Below are 18370 nucleotides of genomic sequence, written 5' to 3'. Positions count from 1 at the left end.
ACACACTTAAGCTGAGTGAAATTATTTCAGTTGAGTCAATTATTTGTCCACAGACTGACATGTGAGCTTTTCTCCGCCGCCCGAACAACATAACTTCATCAAAGACATTAAAGCTAATGCGAAGAAAGAATGGTACACAACAATGTAAATCCGCGGTTAAACCACTAATGCATCATAAAAAAAAAATTGACTGCATGTTTGGCCCTTCTGCCCAACATGCTTAATTAATGCGGTAGATTTATAGGGTGGGTGTTGCTCTTAGTTCGTGTGGTGCCTAGCACAGGATGACCCTTAGTCTTTCAGTGACTGGGTTATGTGGTGCTCTTACTGCAGGTTTTATAGTGTAGGTTTTTGCATAGAAACAGATTACGTCACACCATTGTCTCTTTGTAACGCTGCGTGAGCTTCTCTTCAGCACCATCAGAAGACAAAGCCTTTGCGCTGAATTTTCTTGGTCACCAAGAAAAGGTAACGCACCTTCTTGCTCTTTCCACGTCTCGTTCCGCGGGCTCTTTCTACGCCCCCTGTTTCTGATCCTCTCTTTCTTCACCTTTCCGCCTCAAGTTGTTCGCGGAAGTTTTATTTTGTGACATACGTGTCCGATCCAGGCACTGCGAAATGATTTGGAGAGTTCAGTGTCCCTTTGAAGGCAAAGTCTTTCATACAACTTAGAGGTAATAAAATATTGTATTTGGTGAAAAAATTGGTGCTGATATTTGTGCGTCCTTGCTGCCTTTTCTCGCTCAGATAATTGTCATATGAAATAATAAACTGCGGGCCTTTTAGTGGGTTTTTGGATATTGAAATGATTGATTACTTTAACATTATTCCCAGCACAAGAATAGCAGAATCATTACCCTTTTTACAATATGTTCACGAAACGTATAAATCAAGAAATGCTGTTCTCACTACAGAAACAAAAAGAGACGAAATCCAAGTCAGACAGCTGAAGTGTGTGTGTGTGCTTGTGTGTGTGTGTGTGTGTGTGTGTCTAAATCAACGCGTGACGCATAGCACTTCATATTACATCTAGTGTTTGACTCTTTGTCTATCGTTATAATGATGTCAAAGTTTTGCATATGCTAAAAAGAAAACAAAACGAGACCTTTTTGGAAAGACTATTATGATGAAATGACGTATTTTGTTATCGTGGCGTTTATTGGGGGTATAAATTGCCGCAATCTGTATTATTAATAGTAATAATTCTATTATTAATAACAAAATGAAGATAATATAATACTTACTTTTTGAAGCTCTAATATAATCTGTTGCTTATTATCTAATTTCAGGCGCGCGTACAAGTATGACAAACAAAAGTGCAAAAATTATCATCAGTGGTGCCAATTGCAGTATTTTTAATTAACAAGCTATAAGATGAAAAAGTCTAAAATCAATGAAAACATCCTGGCTGATCTGAGACATCCACGCAAAATTACATTAATTGTTTGTAACGCAAATGGTGCTTTCAAAGCTGCGATTTTTAAAAATCGGCAACACTTCCAACGTGGCCGGTAATATCTTTCCGGACCAAATGCCCCAAAATAAAAAAGTTAACAAAAAAAAAAAAACGAATTGCTTTTTTTTTTTTTTTTTTTTTTTTTTAGTTGCCAATCTTTTTAGAACATGTAGCTTCCTTCAATTCTACGCGCCGTCGTTTTTCCAATGTCATTCTTTCCAGTTCGAAGGAAAGCCTACCTGCTTGCACGTCTGCTCACTGGAGCACGTTTAGTTGGCGTTGTAAGCCGATGAAACAGTAGTGAGTTTTAGTATTGCGTATACGAGCGAACGCAAGCGCTGTGTGTTTCATTTAGCTTTGTGTGTTCCACACTGCTCGTGCGTGGAGCCTAAAAATTACGGTTTGGGATTTGTTCATGGCGATGACGTGCGTCTGCAATGTGGAGCACGCAACTGTGACGCAAACGCGCAGCGCTCGCATTTGCTTCTATACGCAATACTAAAACTCTCTGCTAAAGTACAGTCCCTTACCGGCTGCAGCACTACGTTGGGACAGTGAAGAGTGTTGTTTTCATTCGGAAATTACATTTCGCGAGCCATGATCGCGAGCAGTTCCGCCGTGCCCGCTGAGCAGATAGAATCGGGAGATCCTCACTAGAGCGCTTCCCGTTTCCGCCGCGGGAGGGCGAGCAACAAGCTGGAGACGCAAATAAAACTACATCTTAAAAAAAAATTATTTGGCAGACATTGTTTTAGGCCTGTTTCTTCCTAGTAGGATGATCATATAACGTTGGTCGCAGAAGAACCATCTCCAGACATGATGGATGCATACATATTCATGACAATGCCTCGAAGATGCTTGAGGCATGTCCGCAAAAAATTCAATCATCATGTCGGCGACGTTTGATTATGAGCAGTGCGACTGGGGCTGTAGTACAGTGCTCGCACTTGTCGGACTACTAAATGTGATTCCTCTCAGAAGCTCCAGCCTTCATACATATTTCTAGCGCTTATCACGCGGACCGAAAAGCACCAACAACTCTATAAATAACTACTTATCTTATTCGTTGTGTGCACTCGAAAGACTCGTGAGGAGAGCGATCAGTCTCACGCTCCAATACAATCAGTCTCACGCTCGAATGATCACTAAGTGGCAACAGGGCAGGACGCAGAGACTGCACGGCCAGTGGGAGCACGACACCGAACGCCTTAGTGGTTCAGCCGATACGCTCACGACGACGAAAAATTTACAATGCTCACGATTAACACACGTACAGCAATTGGTGCCCCGGGTACATCGCTGCGTGGCACACGCTTGGGCACTAAACAGGACTGGGCGCGTTTTACGACTAAGACTGCACTATCGGTAAGAGCACGACACCGATCGCCATGTTCCCTGTTTCGACTGGTTATCGCACATCCAATGATCCATGTTCCGGGTGGATCGCTGCGTGGCACACATACTCGGACACTTGCGAGCGTGTGGGGCGCAAAAAAAAAACGCGCACATATGGTTTAGTAGGGTGCGTTGTTGGGCTAGTTGGTTCATCTTAGTAAAACATAAAATAGCGCAACAGAAAGACAAGGACAAGAAGTATGCAGGACAGGCGCTGGCATCGCAGACATACATAAGCTGAGTGGGAGTATTTCAGTTGAGTAAATTCTGGGTTCACAGATTCATATGTGAACTTTTCTCCACCACCCGAACAATATAACTTTATCGGAGATACCAAAGCTAACGCGAAGACACAGTGGTGCACCACAAACGCCGCAGCGTCCAAAGCAGCCGCCGAGGCCACGCAGAAGTCGAAGACCTTTCCGAAAGCCTCCTCGAGAAGTGAATCATCGAAAGCCACGCGCGGTCCATTAGGCGAGCCCAACAAAACGACCCAGCCTAAAACAAAATACGAAAGTCAAGGAGCTCGCTATTTATACGGCGGAGACCAAAACGAAGAAGGCGTCTGTGGCGTAATCCTCGCGGCGCACGCTGATTCAGCCCACTATTTCGGTGGTGCGCGCGTCCCGGAGACCGGCGAGTCTTCGCAACAGCCGACTTCTCCAGATTCCGGTGCTCGTCAAGTCCTACGTGACGCAGCTCGGAACACCTGCGACGTAGGTCGGCTCCTCGGCCCTCCGCGCTCGTCACAACTGCCACAACTGCCGCAGCCGATGAATCAGAGCCCTCCGTATACGTTACGCGGAAGTGTCGACAGCGAGCTTCGTCGAATAAATGCCGAGCACTCTGCGGAAAACAACAGTCTGGGTTTCCATACGGAGAGTGCTTTCTCAATAGTGTAATCACTGGGTCGTCATCACCGCCCGCGTCTCAGCAGCCATTCCGGGTGTGCAAGCTTATCTGAACATGGACCACAGTAAACACTCTAAAAAAAGCCCGTGCGTCCGCTTTCCCGCACAACACTCGGAGAGCCAATCACCGCAACTTACGGAGGCAGCTCAGCGAATGACAATGCCGAAACATATTTTTATACCAAAAAACGCAGTTGTGACATGAAGCAATGCAAGCGTGACGTTTTGCATTGCTTAATGTCACAACTCAAACTGCGTTTTTTGGTCTAAACATGTTTCCGCATTGTCATTCCCTGAGCTGCCTCCGTAAGTTGCCGTGATTGACTCTCCGAGGTGTTGTGCGTGAAAGTAGACTCACAAACCTTTTTTAGAGTGAAGGCTGCGGGCATGATGTTCCCGCTGCCCGAGCACTGAGCAAGCCGCATACGTTTTCCGCATACGCAGAGCGAAGCCAAAAGCTGCTTAGGGGACCACAGCGTTGGAACCCCCTATCTAAAACTCCCTATCATCCCGCAACGTGGGTAAAGCAACTCACCGTCCACCACGAACAATTTTTGTTTTTACTTCGATGATACATACAATTGAAGGCCCTTGTGGAAGGCGCTATAACCAACAACAAACAAGGATGAAACCTAGCTATACAAAAAAAAGCATGGCTGCCTACAATTCAAGTGGAAGAAGAAAAGGAGGTAAACAAACCAGTACACAGGCATTCAGACAATACAATATGCAGGAAACGATTCATCGGCACGAGGTTACCCCAAACACACGAAAGCAATAATGATCAAATGGGATAAAACATTTACTCTTACATAATCGTTAACTGACTGGTAGTGAACACGCAAAATAAACGTCAAGAAAGCTATCTTTGCTACGCTCTAAAATTGCCTGCGCGCCTACCGACCCGCAAAACACTCGAAGCGCCAATCTCTGCGATCTAGGAAATCAGCTCAGCGAATGATGAGGCGGAGAATCTGTTTAGACCTCAAAATGAAGTCTGCGCTGTGGCGTTACGCAATGCAAGCATGACGCTTTGCATTGCATAATGCCACAGCGTCGACTTCAATTTTAGGTCTGAACGGATGTTCCGCCTCATCATTCGCTGAGCTGATTTCCTAGATCGCAGAGATTGGCTCTTTGAGTGTTTTGAGGGTAAGTAGACGCGCAGGTATCTCTTAGAGTGTAGGCAACAGGCATCCTCAAACCCTCCAATGAAGTCAGTGTCAATTAAAAGTCCAAGATGTAAGCAGTTTCCGTAGCGCGAGAAGACATGGGAGTTGTGGAAAACAAGCGCCCATGGCCAGGTTGTTCTTGATGCTAAAAGGGGAATACAGCGGCAAAGCCAAGCGCTATCCTTGTTTAAAAAAAAAAAATCCTTGGAACATTTTTGTTTTTTTAATTTGTTAAGTAGGTGTTTTGTGGCTGCATTAATTGCGAACGAGAATCCAGCTTTTCATATTTGCAATGAATAGCTTGCCTTCGTACCATTTCCAACTTGAATAGTAGGTTTTAAAAAAGCGAGCCCCAACGCGATGGGTCCCTCAAGCTGCTCGGGGTACCCAAAGCTTTAGGATACTAAAACTCTCTAATATGTCCTTTTGAACAGCGTGCAATGTGATTTTTTTACTGTCAACAGGTGCAAAACAGCTGCGCGCGAATACATGGCAGCCAGTGAATACAGGGACTCAAAACGTATACGTGTGCGAATTTCCTGTATTCTGCGGAAATCAGAAAATATTTATGTTTTTGTAAATAAACATAATAAAATAACTTACACCTTGGAAGTATCTTTTTATGTTATAGGTTTAGTAAAGACTAACCATAGAAGTCTTTCCAACAAAGATCCGATTGTTAAAGTATGGCTCCTTACTTCTATCTCATCTCTACCACATCCTCTTGGTCTGCGGTATAAACACGAAACAAAAACGTACGAACAATTTACATATTATTGAAAATGTTCCTAGACATCATCTCGAATATGTCATACACGCCTAATACTCTCAAGGGCCTTTTTTTTTTTTTTTTTTTTTCAATTTCGACTTTAAGTTTATTCATATCTCTTCACACGAGAATTGAGGGAGGGGGGAAAAAAGCAGTACAAAATTGCTTGACAGGGCGCCCCCCCCCCCCTGCCCCCCCCCCTTTTCATCCATCAGCAACAGCAGCGGAATTCATTTACAGCAATATCAAAAACAACAGCAATAGGAAAACAATATTTCGCGCACGTAACTAATTTATTAAAATTTAACTTCGGGAGACAAAGTGATAACGTACCAATTTACCCTTAGTTTGTCCTTGCGTGTTTTAGTTTAAGTTTAGGGCTATCGCCGCTTTTCTTGCGTAGAATTATAAATTTGTGCCAAGTACAAACTTGAAAAAGAGAAATTAACACCCAGTTTTTTTTTTTAATTTACCCTATTCGGTCAAACGAATATTTGGAGGTTTTTCTTCGCGGGAAAGATTGCCGAGAGCCAATGTTAAAGCAAAGTGAGATTCTCAACTTTGATGGTGTTGATTTAGGAACCTCATGAACAGGCTTCCATCGCACTTTTGACGCACCATCGGACTTGTCGGCCGCTACTAGAAATCTCGGTCGTGACGTCAGGGATAGGAACCATAAAAGGGCGCCACCGAAACATTTCGTCGCCAATAGAGGATATATATGTTCAGAAACTCGTATTGTTTGTATCACGCTGATTATTAGTAGCACGCGCGTTCTGCTAATAATCAGCGTAATACAAACAACACGAGTTTATGAACATATATATCCGAAGATATTTGTGCCTGTGGTCAGAGTATTCATTTTTCTCAAGAAGGCGCCTTGCTCGGAAAAATTAATACCCTGACCACAGAAACAAATATCCTCGAGATCCCTGTAGTATAGACGATTGCAAGCAGGGCATCTTGTGGCCGCCATGCCTCTGCTTGCACGCACAAGTATGTGCAATTGGAAGCTTGTCAAAAACAGCCTTTCTACTCTGGTGAAGAAGGAGCAGCGGAGCTTCTGTTCTCGGCGGTGGCTTTCCACGCGAGCGATCTGCTCTTCTTTCGCAAGGGAATCTGAAGCGCTCGACGCACGCGGCGGTTGCGGACCCATTCGTGCTGCTGCGTACGTCGCCGCTCCTTCCGCACCCGGTCTTCTTTCCCCGAAAAAAGGGTACGCGGCTGACCCATCATGAGTCCAAACCGAAACTGATTAGAGCGTAGGAAGCAGCGCGCAAAACAGACGAAGCCGAAGAAGAAACACACGTGACGTGCCCTGCGCTCGTCACGCGCGTTTCTTCTTCGTCCTCGTCTTTTCTTTTTTCTTTTTCCCCTTTTTTTATGCTCTGTTTCCTACGATGAATTCCCACCAACTCGCCCAACTATCCATTCTGCTACGATAGCTGGAAAGGTTGCCGCTATCTATGAGTGACGGTGGCAACCAGACTGGTTGTCGCTGTCGCATATAGATGGCGCGTAAATTTGTGTCGACATTTCTTTTTTTTTTTTTTTGCACCCGACACGATTCTTGGGAACCTTGCCCTATTGGCGACGTGCGCGACCGAAAGCGTCGCTGTGGTCGGCCTTCCACGATTGGCCAACGCTGATTATGACGTCAGAAAGGGGATTTATCATTGACGAAATAAGAGGAATGAAACAACTTTAATTTTGACGGTGTTGGCAGTGTTCCTTTGAGAGCGCAATGATTTCAAGCTTCCACCATGCTATTGACAAACACCATCGAACTTGTTGTTTGCAAGATAATGATGTCACAAGGGGGAACCATAGGAGGGCGCCACTAGGCGCCACCAAGCCATCTCGCCGCTAATACAGCTCCGCTGTAATACGTTTCCGTGCACGCTGCAGGGGGATCGGTGGCCGGGTGTGCTAGCGCACACCAGCTCGCAGCACGTGGAGCGAAAGCTCGCGCTGCAGAACCCAGAGATCCTGAAATCAATCCCCACCCCTGCCCGTTTCGATCTGGATGAGCATCGTACCGGCGTGCGCTCGTGTATCCCTACTGCGTGGTGCACGTTAAAGACCCCAGGCTAGCGGTTGTACCGTACTGCCTAAATTGTTCGTCTACAGCTGAGACACCAGACGCCCACTGAGGCAGACTATCTTCTGGCTGTGTAAACATACACACAACAATTTGCTTGTTTGCACGCTGCTTGCACGTATGAAGCACCGGTCGGGTGCTATGCTTGCAATTATGAATAGAGAATTTTCTCGGTGAATTTGGAGCCTTTTGGGGGCATTTTTAAATTGGTATCTCCTTTAGCGTGCAAGCGTGCGCTCACATTTACAGCACTTACGGCGCATGCACAAGGCGCCTTTGGACCTCTCCAAATTCACTCAGGGAATCCCACATAGATTTTGCTGGGTGACGTCACCAAGCCGTTTGCGTCTGAAATGGCGTGTACAGCTGCTAGCCCTTGGAGCTCACTGGTCCCTCAATCGAAGCACGGCAGTACTATAGATATACCACTGCAACACGTTTTAGTTTCTTGAGCACTGGAAGCCAATGCCTCCGATTCCGCTAAACATGCAACTTATTACATTTTTACGAGAGCGTTGACGGGATTACTGTTCCTTCGTTTGCATTTTATTTGTCAAATGCATCTTTCAGGTATGCGCTGCCTGCACCCGAGCCAACGAGGGGCCATCATAAAAATAAACGCGAGAAAACGGCTCTTGCGCAAAGCCAGGTTATAAAAAAACGTATTCCTACCCGCGAAGAGAAAATGACAAAAAATTTAAGTTGAGTCCGACATCAGTGCGTGCATGCTTCTTTTATTCCAAAAGCAGCTTTCCTTTTTGGTGGGCTCAATCTTTTAGCACAATTTCGTATAACTATTTTTTTAAGAAAAAGTTGTATAACGTCACTTCTACGAGTTGACAGTCAGACAAAAAACACATACCAAGAAAATCATTAAATAAAGCAATGTGATAAATTTTTGTCTACGAATATTCACAAAAAAAAAAGACCTGCCCCTGTCCTCGTGTTTTTTTATTATTATTTATTTAATTGACACTGTTCAAAGTCGAGTTGTTTTTTTTGTAAACTGTTGTTATCCTGTTCGTATTTGTGCCAAGCTCTTAATCATATAATTTTGAAGAAGGGATTACTTCACGAACGTCAATTCGCCTCGTACAACGCCGCTTCCACTAATTCCAACTTATTTTAAGAACGTGCTGGTCTTCAATGATCCAAGACAACCATATCGAACGTTGTATCTGTAACGTTATATAACGAATACGATGCACCATGTTTAGGCAAAGTAGACAAAAATCTCGGATGACCCAGGCGAAAAGTACTCCCGTCGTTAGACAACATCGATTCCAGTCTGTGAAGTAAAATAAGCACATGGCGGCTAAACGTCGTTAGTCTCGCACGCAGCGGAGTGTGTAGGAAACCAATTGGAGTGCCAAACTTAAGCCCCCCTCCCTAAAGTGACGCCCGGTGTGTCTGAGAACCGGGTCTCACGCGCGACAAATCACCCCTAAAATAAACCGACTCGGCAGGATGACACAAGACGTGAGCCGCCGTGCACCGATCGGGTGACTCCGTAATTGTTGAACAAACGAGATGCGGTTGCGCGGAGAATGCATCTGACGCCCTCATCTGCGTGCCAGTCTGACGCAACGGATACACAGCTCAGCCGTTCGACACTTTGCGTTGCTGCAACAGTGCGCAAGCGTCTGTCTCGAAAGCCGAACCTGGGTCCTGGCCATTGGCGGAGGCCCCCGGGGCGACCCGTTATGGCACGGCTCTGACATCATCGTCGACCAATGACAGGCGGGCTCGGGTCGGGGCCTCCCAGCGCCCAGCGAAAGCGCCCGAGTATTTTTAGGAGGTCTTCGAGGCACCTTGCCCCAGCGCGCCTCTGCAGTGTGTCCAGTCTTCGCTCAGTGCTCATCCCGATCGCTTCCGAGGAAACCCTCGCTTCGCAAATCTCGCGTCATGGCTAACCGTGGACCCGCCTATGGACTTAGTGCCCAAGTCGCCAACAAGGTACGTCGCTTTTTGATCTATCCCAGAGATCGTATCCAAGATGCCGCAAGTCTTATCAGCCGGACTTTTTTTTTTCTGAGCACCTTGTTTTACTCGAGAAGGAACCTATCACGTCATCGGTCGTTAATCGTGCCAAGACGTGGTAATGGCAACGTCACCTAACGAGTGGCATAATACACCGCGAACGTCTTGCTTCGTTGGCTCCCTCCAGTTTTTACCTACAGGTCGGTTATTCTATTTTCGCCCATCCGGCCCATCGGGCCTCGTGTTACAAACCATAGGTCAGCTAACCAGCTAAACCTCTTCCATATACAGTGGACATATAATCTGGGCGTTGCTTTTTTTGTTTTTATGTGTAAGGCGTGAATAATTACATCGCCGATCGATTCACGCTATCGCATGCCAATTAAAAGCTGAAACAAAAAATAGCCTGGTAACGACCAACTTAATAAACGTCTACAAGAGATAATCGAATTACAAATAGATATTTCGAAAGGACCGATTAGAGTTTCTGATTTCTGCTTGTCTTCTAAATACCAATCTGACCGCTTCTTTCTGATGTTTCTAAAATGTCCGCGTTCCGTACAAAAAAGAAAGTAACGTTCTGCATGATGAAGCTCGACGGTTTCTTTCAACTAAAAATAAAACCCCACGCCGAAAATCCTACATGGGAGAAAACGAAACGCGTTCTCTTAGAGCAAGTAGAGCATAGAGGATTATAGTACTCCGATTCGTGCCGGATAAAGATAAAACTAGTCTTCGGTGTTCTGAGGGGACGCTATTTTAACTTCAAAAATATAGCTGTAGTGCACAGTTACTGCTAAACAAACAAAAAAAAACGCCCTTTTACAACAAGAAAAAAGTTAAAAAAAACAACAGAAAAGACAAGTTACGCAATTTCGGACACCAACTAACTAAATAAACTTAATTATATGCTTTGCAACGTCAGCTGCACTGATCGGTGCAACGTCAATCATTGTCCTATACACTTCAGACCCACATACAACTCGCGTTTTGACAAATATATTTTGAACGCATTATGGCATAGACCATGCAGTGTCTAGCGTTGGTGGGAAGAATTTTCTAGAATTAGGTCCATCGAAGAGCTGTCACGTAAGTCTGTGAATCCAACCGAACTCATTACTGCCACAAAGGAAGAGGGCGTTTTCACCAATCCAGGAAAATATGGAATTGCGCATGTAGTTCTTCCCCGCAGCAACGCACAGCCCGCCAGCACGTCCCTAGGAGACGACAGGCTTAAAAATAGGACCGGCTTATTCGGGTCAGCCAAACTTGGCGCCCAATGTGGGTGCTGCACGGCGACCCGCCTCCGCACGCTCGAAATAGAAGCAGACTCCCTCAAAATCCCCTCTGACACATTTCAATTCGCGGATTTTCTCCCCCGAATAATGCTCGGCGTGTGCACTATAGTACACTGTCGGGTAGGCAGCCGGAGATGTTGTAACGTTATCTTCAAATTAGGACGCCCAAATACAGCGTGTGCCCGAAAAAAATATATTTTACAGCGTTTTTCTCGCCGCAAAAATTAAATACGCAACGCCGGCCGCTAACTCTCCACTCAAATGCAGTGCTAGTAGTACGAGCCGGATGTCAAAGTTTCAGAACTATCCGTTACCATATTTAAAGGTTGTAATTGTGTGTGATTTTATGAAAAATTAAATGGGGAAATGGGTCCTGTTTCCGGTAGCTAACGCCATTCAGCTTCGTGTATTTGTGGACTTCGTCGGCCAACATTATCCCGTCGCGAATATTTGAAAATCTCTTTTCACATTTGAATTCGATAACGACAAGCTTTGAAACTTTGGCATCTGGGCCGACTTGGCTAGGACAGCGTCTCAGCTGAGACTGGGTGAAAGCAAGCACTGCGAAGGCTGGGGCGCGGCGCGAGCGTCTTGAGGCAGGTTTCGAGTCCCGCTCAGCTCGTGCGCTGGCTTGGGCAGTGCTTTGTTTTCCCCCTGATCAGCTGAGACGCTGTTTCTAGCAAACCGGTCCGTTTGCTAGCGCTATATTCGGCCGGAGACAGACCGTTCGGCGATGTGTAGTTTAGTTTGACAAAGAAAAAACGCAAAACGTTCTTTTTGGGGGACACCCTGTTCTTGTATTGGACAATGTCCCATTGCACACCGCACTCACCTAAAAACATCAACATTATAAAAACAAATGTGAACACAATGTTCATTTACAGAAAGAGGTGTCCATGTAGCACATCCGGTATTTCTCAGGAGGATATCGTCCTTAAAACCTAAACCTCAGTAGTTTAGGGCTTTCGTCTGAAAATAAAGTTTTGTAAGTATAATAATGAACTTGTCATAAAACTCGTTTAGTTTCGTTTGTTAAGTTATTTTTAACTTCCACTTTAGAAAGTAAGAAAGGTAAATGTGATTTTGCATGACCTCGCAGCACGGTTGTATAGTTTCCCTCGTAGAAAAGGCACGGAAATAAAAGTACATTTTGGATGCTCTATTATTATTATGTGCATACCAAGAAACAGGAACACATGATTTATTTTTATGTAATGCACGATCAGTGAGCCTTGCGGGTGTCCGTATGACTTCTAGCAATAAACAAAACATGAAAAGAATCAAGTCTTGTGGTCAATGGCGTTTACGTAGATCAATTTGATGACTGTACAAAAGAAGAAGTGCTGCTTACTTAACGTAGCATTGTCGGCGGACCTGGTGCCTTTTGTTCAAAGCCATTGTGACTTAGATATCTTACTTCAATTTTATTTTTTTACTTTAAAATACTACATTCTCCACTAAAGACACAGTAGGAGTGTATAGAAAAAAAAACACTACTGTACAACCTCCAAGAGTGCCTTCAGATACAGTGAAAATACAAAAGGGTAGAAAGCCCCTCAGTAACGTCCATAGGGCAAAACTCGTAAGGGTGCAGGCGAGCTGGTGAATATTAACCATGTTGAATCAACCTGAGACTGGGGTAGAGAAGAAACATCAAAACGTAGAAGGGACTGAAAATAGACAGGACGACGTCTCCATAGGGCGTCAAAACAAAAGTATGAAAAACAGCACACACAAGAAACATGAAAAGAGTCAAAGTACAGGCTAGCTGGTGGAAGTCAACCATTTCGACGTTTACCCTGAGACTGGGTTTTTTTTTGAAGAGCAGAAGTAACTAAAAAAACAGACCTGTCTATCTAAACAGACCTGTCTGTTTTTTCTGTTACTTCTGCTCTTCAAAAAAAAAAAACCCAGTCTCAGGGTAAACGACGAAATGGTTGACAAAAAACATAGCTATCGAACAAAGTCATGGGTGCTTATCTGGACAACTAACAAAATCGGATTAAATATATGAATTATTCATTTCTTCTGGTAACGTATTCCATTCACGAACCGTTCTTGGCAAATCTGAATACTTCAAATCGCCTATTCTGAAATTATATTCAGCGCAAGCCTTAGTGTCGCGATGTATAGGTCGGTATCTAGAAACACGGTACTGTTATGTGCGCCGGATATTTTAAGCGTTCACTGAGCCGTTAAATTGTATGCCTTGAACGCAGATCGCGGGCAAGCGCGACCCCGCCCTCGAAGAGAGCATCCTGGACTGGATGTCGGCCATCATGGGTCAGCAGCTGCCCCGCGGCGACTTCGGCGACACCCTGCGCGACGGAACGATCCTCTGCCAGTAAGTCGGGGCACTTTCCGTAAACTTGGGAGTCGCCAACAGGTAGCCATGATGGGATGACCCGTAAAGGACACACGACTGCTTCTCGCATGCTCTGTTGCACGGGAGCCAAACAACGATGCTCACGCGTGATTCTTCTTTCCATCCCATTTTGTCGGTCACGTGATGGCGTCACATGAGCTTCAGTTCGACAACTCTAGGTCTCGCTGTCCATAACCACTTTATTTATTTTTGGTATTGATTGATTCTCAAGCCCGAAGCAGTACAGAGAGGAGTGGGTTAAAGCGATAGCAACAAAAAATAAAACATTGGAAAGATTGTTCAAAATGATTAGCGATGGCTGTTTTTGAACACGTCGGTGTCGGTGATCGAAGTGATCGAGGCTAGGAGAATGTTTCAGTCGTTCAAAGCCTTCGAAGTGAAGGAACCGAAGTGCAAATTGGTGCGGCTGCAGGAACGTTAAACTGGTGGTCGCTGCGGGATTAAATGCACGATGGCGTTGCAAAGAGAGAGGCGCTAAAATTCCGGGTAGAATGGTAAACCTTATAAAATAGACAAAAAACAGGGATTTTACGACGCCAAAAAAAAAAAAAAAAGAAGGTCAGGTAAGTTTAGATTACATTTCATCGAACTAATGCTGGCAGTTCGAATATAGTCTGAAAAATAAAACGCAGAAGACGATTCCGGGTGACCTGTATGTTAAAAATGAGCCAGTTAAAGTGAGGGACCCAAATCGATGATGCATGCTCAAGTTTGATATTAGTAGCGGTTTGTAAAGACGAATCTTCAGGTTGGACGGGGCTAGTGAAACGCTTCGCCATAGATAATCAAGTGCTTGATTCGTGTTACTTGTCAGATAGTCAATGTAAGTTTGCCAACAAAAAAAATATTTGAGATGTAGGATATTTATGAGACATTTTTTAAGAATGTAGTCACAGGATGCAATGCCCAAAGTCTGGCGTCAGATTTTCATTGACTTGCATTTAGTGGCGTTACGTTTTATCAGCCAAGTGTCACACCATGAAAAAAAAAGATTTCTAAATTAAATTGAAGGGTAAGCAGATCAGTAGGGTTCATAATTTTTCGACAAATAACAAAGTCGTCGGCGAACAGATTTATGGAAGAAGAAATGCCGTTAGGTAGGTCATTTACCCTAATATTTGTCTTTGTGTGACCCCAGATGTTACAGGTATGGGGTAGGATCATGTTCGTTTGCAGCCATAAACTGCGTACGGTTAGACAAAAGGCATTCAATCCACCCTCAAACAATCGGGATTAGGCTATGTTTACTTAGTTCAAAAAGCAGTAATGTTTCGCAGACCGAGTGAAAAGCTTCCAAAAAGTCCACGCAAATGCTGTGAATAGTGGTAACTATTTAGTTGCATAAAAAATGCTCTTAATTTCGTTTAAAAACTTCATTTTTTTTTTATCGCCCGCCGGTACTTATTATCAATGAAACCTTGCAGGTTCGAAATTAAGACACCCAAAGAACCTCTTGGGTTCGATTCTTTAGTTAGAATGCAAAAGGGCGAATTGAGTAATCATCAAGGTTCAATCAACTTCGGTTTCCAGCGCCTCTGTAAGACAAATAGAAATGTACGTATTAAACAAGAACAATGACGGTGACATTTTTTCTTTTCCCAGTTTCATGAACAAGCTGATGCCCGGCTGCATCCCCAAGATCAACACCTCCGGCGGCCAGTTCAAGATGATGGAGAACATCACCAACTTCCAGAACGCTGCCAAGCAGTGGGGCGTGCCCGAGATCGACGTCTTCCAGACGGTTGACCTCTGGGAGAAGAGGAACATCGCCCAAGTTGCCCAGTGCCTGATGGCCATCGGACGTGCCGTGAGTAGAAGACGCACTCCCCATGGGACGCATCAGCGGCTTGAGTTGTGGGCAGTAAAGAGGGGGCTGTCTTGACACAAGTGGGTCAAGTTTCTGCTCGCGAAACCCTAAAGCTCGAGTGAGAGCGCCTATTTAAAACCGCTCTTTATATTTTATGAACCAGTATAAATGAGAAATAAAATAAATAATGACACGAACAAATATTTACTCGAGAGAGAGGCGCGTCAACCGGTCTAGCGGTAGTTCAGGCGTCTCAGCTGCAAGGTTCTTCAAAACAAACCTCAGAATTTTTTTTAATGTTGTAAGTTTTGTTTTTTCTGAACGTACGCGCTTTGATGTTCAAAATGAAAAAAAAAATACCACTTCATCTGCACGTTCTGTTTTTTGTTTTTTTTGGAAGGGGGAGTGGGGTTTTGATATATGCAAGGTAAAATTTCTTGCTTCCAAAAAGTACGAAATTTGGTTTTGTCTATGTCTTGGCTTCAGAACACGCTTAATCAGTAGCTCTTTGAAATATACATCGAAACAATCAGTCTGGCTCAACTTACGCGCCACAAATATAAATGCAACGTTTCTCGGTCCTTGGTGTAGCAATTTTCACCATAAATTACTTTGATGAATTATCCAGTTAGCATTAGTCGTACTAAACTTGCGACTCCATACCCACTGACTAAAAAAACAGAAAATGCGCGCGTAAACGAATTTCGGACCAAAATAGATAGGCGGGAGATCAAGCAGTGGCCAACGGGACTGCATGAGGACCTCAGCAGGGCAAGTGCGCAACTCAGAAGCATTGAGCGAATTGTAGCCGAGACAAAATATTAAAAACGGCACAATTGTGTCTAAAGCATTAGCGACATTCTTCGAACTTCTCTATGAGATTCAGAAAAACAAAGTAAATTGTGTTTTCTTTTTTTAGTGGAGGATATTTTGTCGACAGCTCGTAATGACGACCCCCAACCACTGTCCCTTCCTGCGTCTCCTCGCAGTGCTACAATCACCCCGAGTACACAGGCCCCTGCCTGGGCCCCAAGCCCTCCGAGGAACAGAAGCGCGAGTGGACCCAGGAGCAGCTCCGGGCCTCCGAGGGCATCATCAACCTGCAGTACGGCTCCAACAAGGGCGCCACGCAGAGCGGCCAGAACTTCGGCAACACCCGGCACATGTAGAGCCTCCTTGGCCAGACTCAGGCAGCGAGCGAGCGCGCGTCCCACACCTCCGGAGAAAAGCCCATAGCGATGTCCTCCCTTCTTCCCTCCTTGGACACCTCTCCCTCTTCGTGCCACTCAGTCCAGATCCCACCGAAGAGAGTCCCGCTGACCTTCCAACCCTAAGCCCGCGTATACCTTGTTGTTTTATTCGTTATATCGCTGTTGGCTTTTTTTTTTCGGTTTTAAAATAAAAGGAAGCGCTTCTTTTTGTTATTTTTGTTTATTTGTACGACACCAAGAAAATAAATATGATGCGGTGAATGACGGACGTCCGGATACAAGCAGTCGTTTGTGGTTTATATGCGAACGCATGCATGTACCTTGGGTAAGTGCAAAGGCACGAATGGACACGGATGGCGAGAAATTGGAAACTAATTCCCCCAAAATACGCTAAAAAACCAATACAATAAATTAAGAAAAGAGCAGAGAGCATGATACAGTTCATTGATGCAGACTTCTGCTAAAGCAGGTAGTATTTAACGATACTGTCAAGAGTGAGTTTTAGAAAATCATCCCCGCTCACTGATAACAGCAGCCGACATCGATGTGGCAGAATTAAAGGGATTATTCAGAATGCAGTTTTGGTGGATTGTATGGCGAAATATATTTGCATATGCGTAGCAACGCTCTCTCGTGCTGACATCTTAGATTACCGGCAACAATAAAAGAGTAATTGAATATGATGTAAATGATCTAACGGATCGAAAAGCAAAGATAGCTCGCTACCGGGAATTTGCCTACAATTACTCGGTAAGGTTATCGGAGTGCGAAAACAATAAATTACTGAATGCAAGACAACCAGCGCGATATGAAACCAGATTCAGCTCTCTGCAGGGGTATGAGTGCGTAAGGGGCGTGAGGGTCGCCGCGTGAAAGCTGTGAGGGCGGTGAGTGCGTGAGGGGTGTGAGGGCCATGAGTGCGTGAAGAGCGTGAGGGCCACGAGGGGCGTGAGGGCGATGAGTGCGTGTGAGGCGTGAGGGCGGTGGGTGCATGAAGGGCGTGAGGGCTATGAGTGCGTGAGGGGCGTGAGGGCGGTGAGTGCGTAAGGGCCATGAGTGCGTGAGGTGTATGAGTGCGTGAGGGCCGTGAGGGCGGTGAGTGTGTGGGGGGCGTCAGGGCCATGAGTGCGTGTGGGGCCTGAGAGCGGTGAGTGCGTAAGGGGCGTGATGAGTATGAGTGCGTTAGGGCCGTGAGGGTGGTGAGTGCGTGAGGGGTGTGAGGGCCATCAGTGCGTGAGGATCGTGAGGGCCGTAAGGTTCAGTGAGGGTGAGTGAAGGACTGAAGGTGAGTGTGACTGTGAGGACGAGGGTGAGTGAGGGGCTGAACGTGAGTGTAGCTTTGAGTTTAAGGGTAAGTGAAGAACTGAGGTGAGTGTGGCTGTGAGGGTGAGGGTGAGTGAGGGCGACCTAAAATGCCGACCTCTGGCCCCGAGACGCGGCCGCCGAAAGTGAAAAGGTAGAGCGGCAGACAACAGATGAGACGAGGGTCGTGTAACAGGCGCCCCGCTGCGGCGAGACGCCGAAGCACACTTCTCCCGAGCAATGAATGTTCGGTCGTGCTGCTCGCGTTCCTCGCGCTACCGCTTCTTTTCTCGTCAAGTGTAAAAACCATGTTTCGGGTCCTCGCCACTGCAAAAGCTGTGCGCTGAATACCTAGGTTCCCCGAGACATTCTCTGTGCTACTAGATCCTCGCGCTCCAAATCTGCGAGGGTGCTCTCTATGGCTCCGTCGTCGAACTGCCAGGCTTTGTGAGTATAGAAGGTGCTATGCCAGCGCTCGTGACGATGATTCCGCTACGGTACCTTTAGCGTTCTTCCCACCCGTGCATCGAAAATGGTCTCCAAAGTGGCGACACAGTACGTCACAAAAGCCGGCGTGCCATG

At 45.5% G+C, this 18370-nt stretch overlaps 1 protein-coding gene across 1 annotated transcript; it reads left to right on the top strand.

Annotated features, from left to right (window-relative positions):
• The first annotated feature begins 9436 nt into the window (after positions 1-9436).
• Positions 9437-16762, top strand: LOC8028950 (muscle-specific protein 20). The gene is made up of 4 exons (XM_029976546.4): positions 9437-9760; positions 13302-13426; positions 15071-15275; positions 16265-16762. Exons 1-4 carry the CDS (start codon positions 9710-9712, stop codon positions 16442-16444), a joined length of 561 nt encoding a protein of 186 aa, XP_029832406.1. The 5' UTR covers positions 9437-9709; the 3' UTR covers positions 16445-16762.
• Positions 16763-18370: the final 1608 nt, after the last annotated feature.

Source organism: Ixodes scapularis, unplaced genomic scaffold (assembly GCF_016920785.2).
Source record: "Ixodes scapularis isolate PalLabHiFi unplaced genomic scaffold, ASM1692078v2 PGA_scaffold2__306_contigs__length_199485367, whole genome shotgun sequence".
Lineage (NCBI taxonomy): Eukaryota > Metazoa > Arthropoda > Arachnida > Ixodida > Ixodidae > Ixodes > Ixodes scapularis.
Note: the sequence above shows the minus strand (reverse complement) of the source record. Positions and strands in the feature narration are given on the sequence as shown.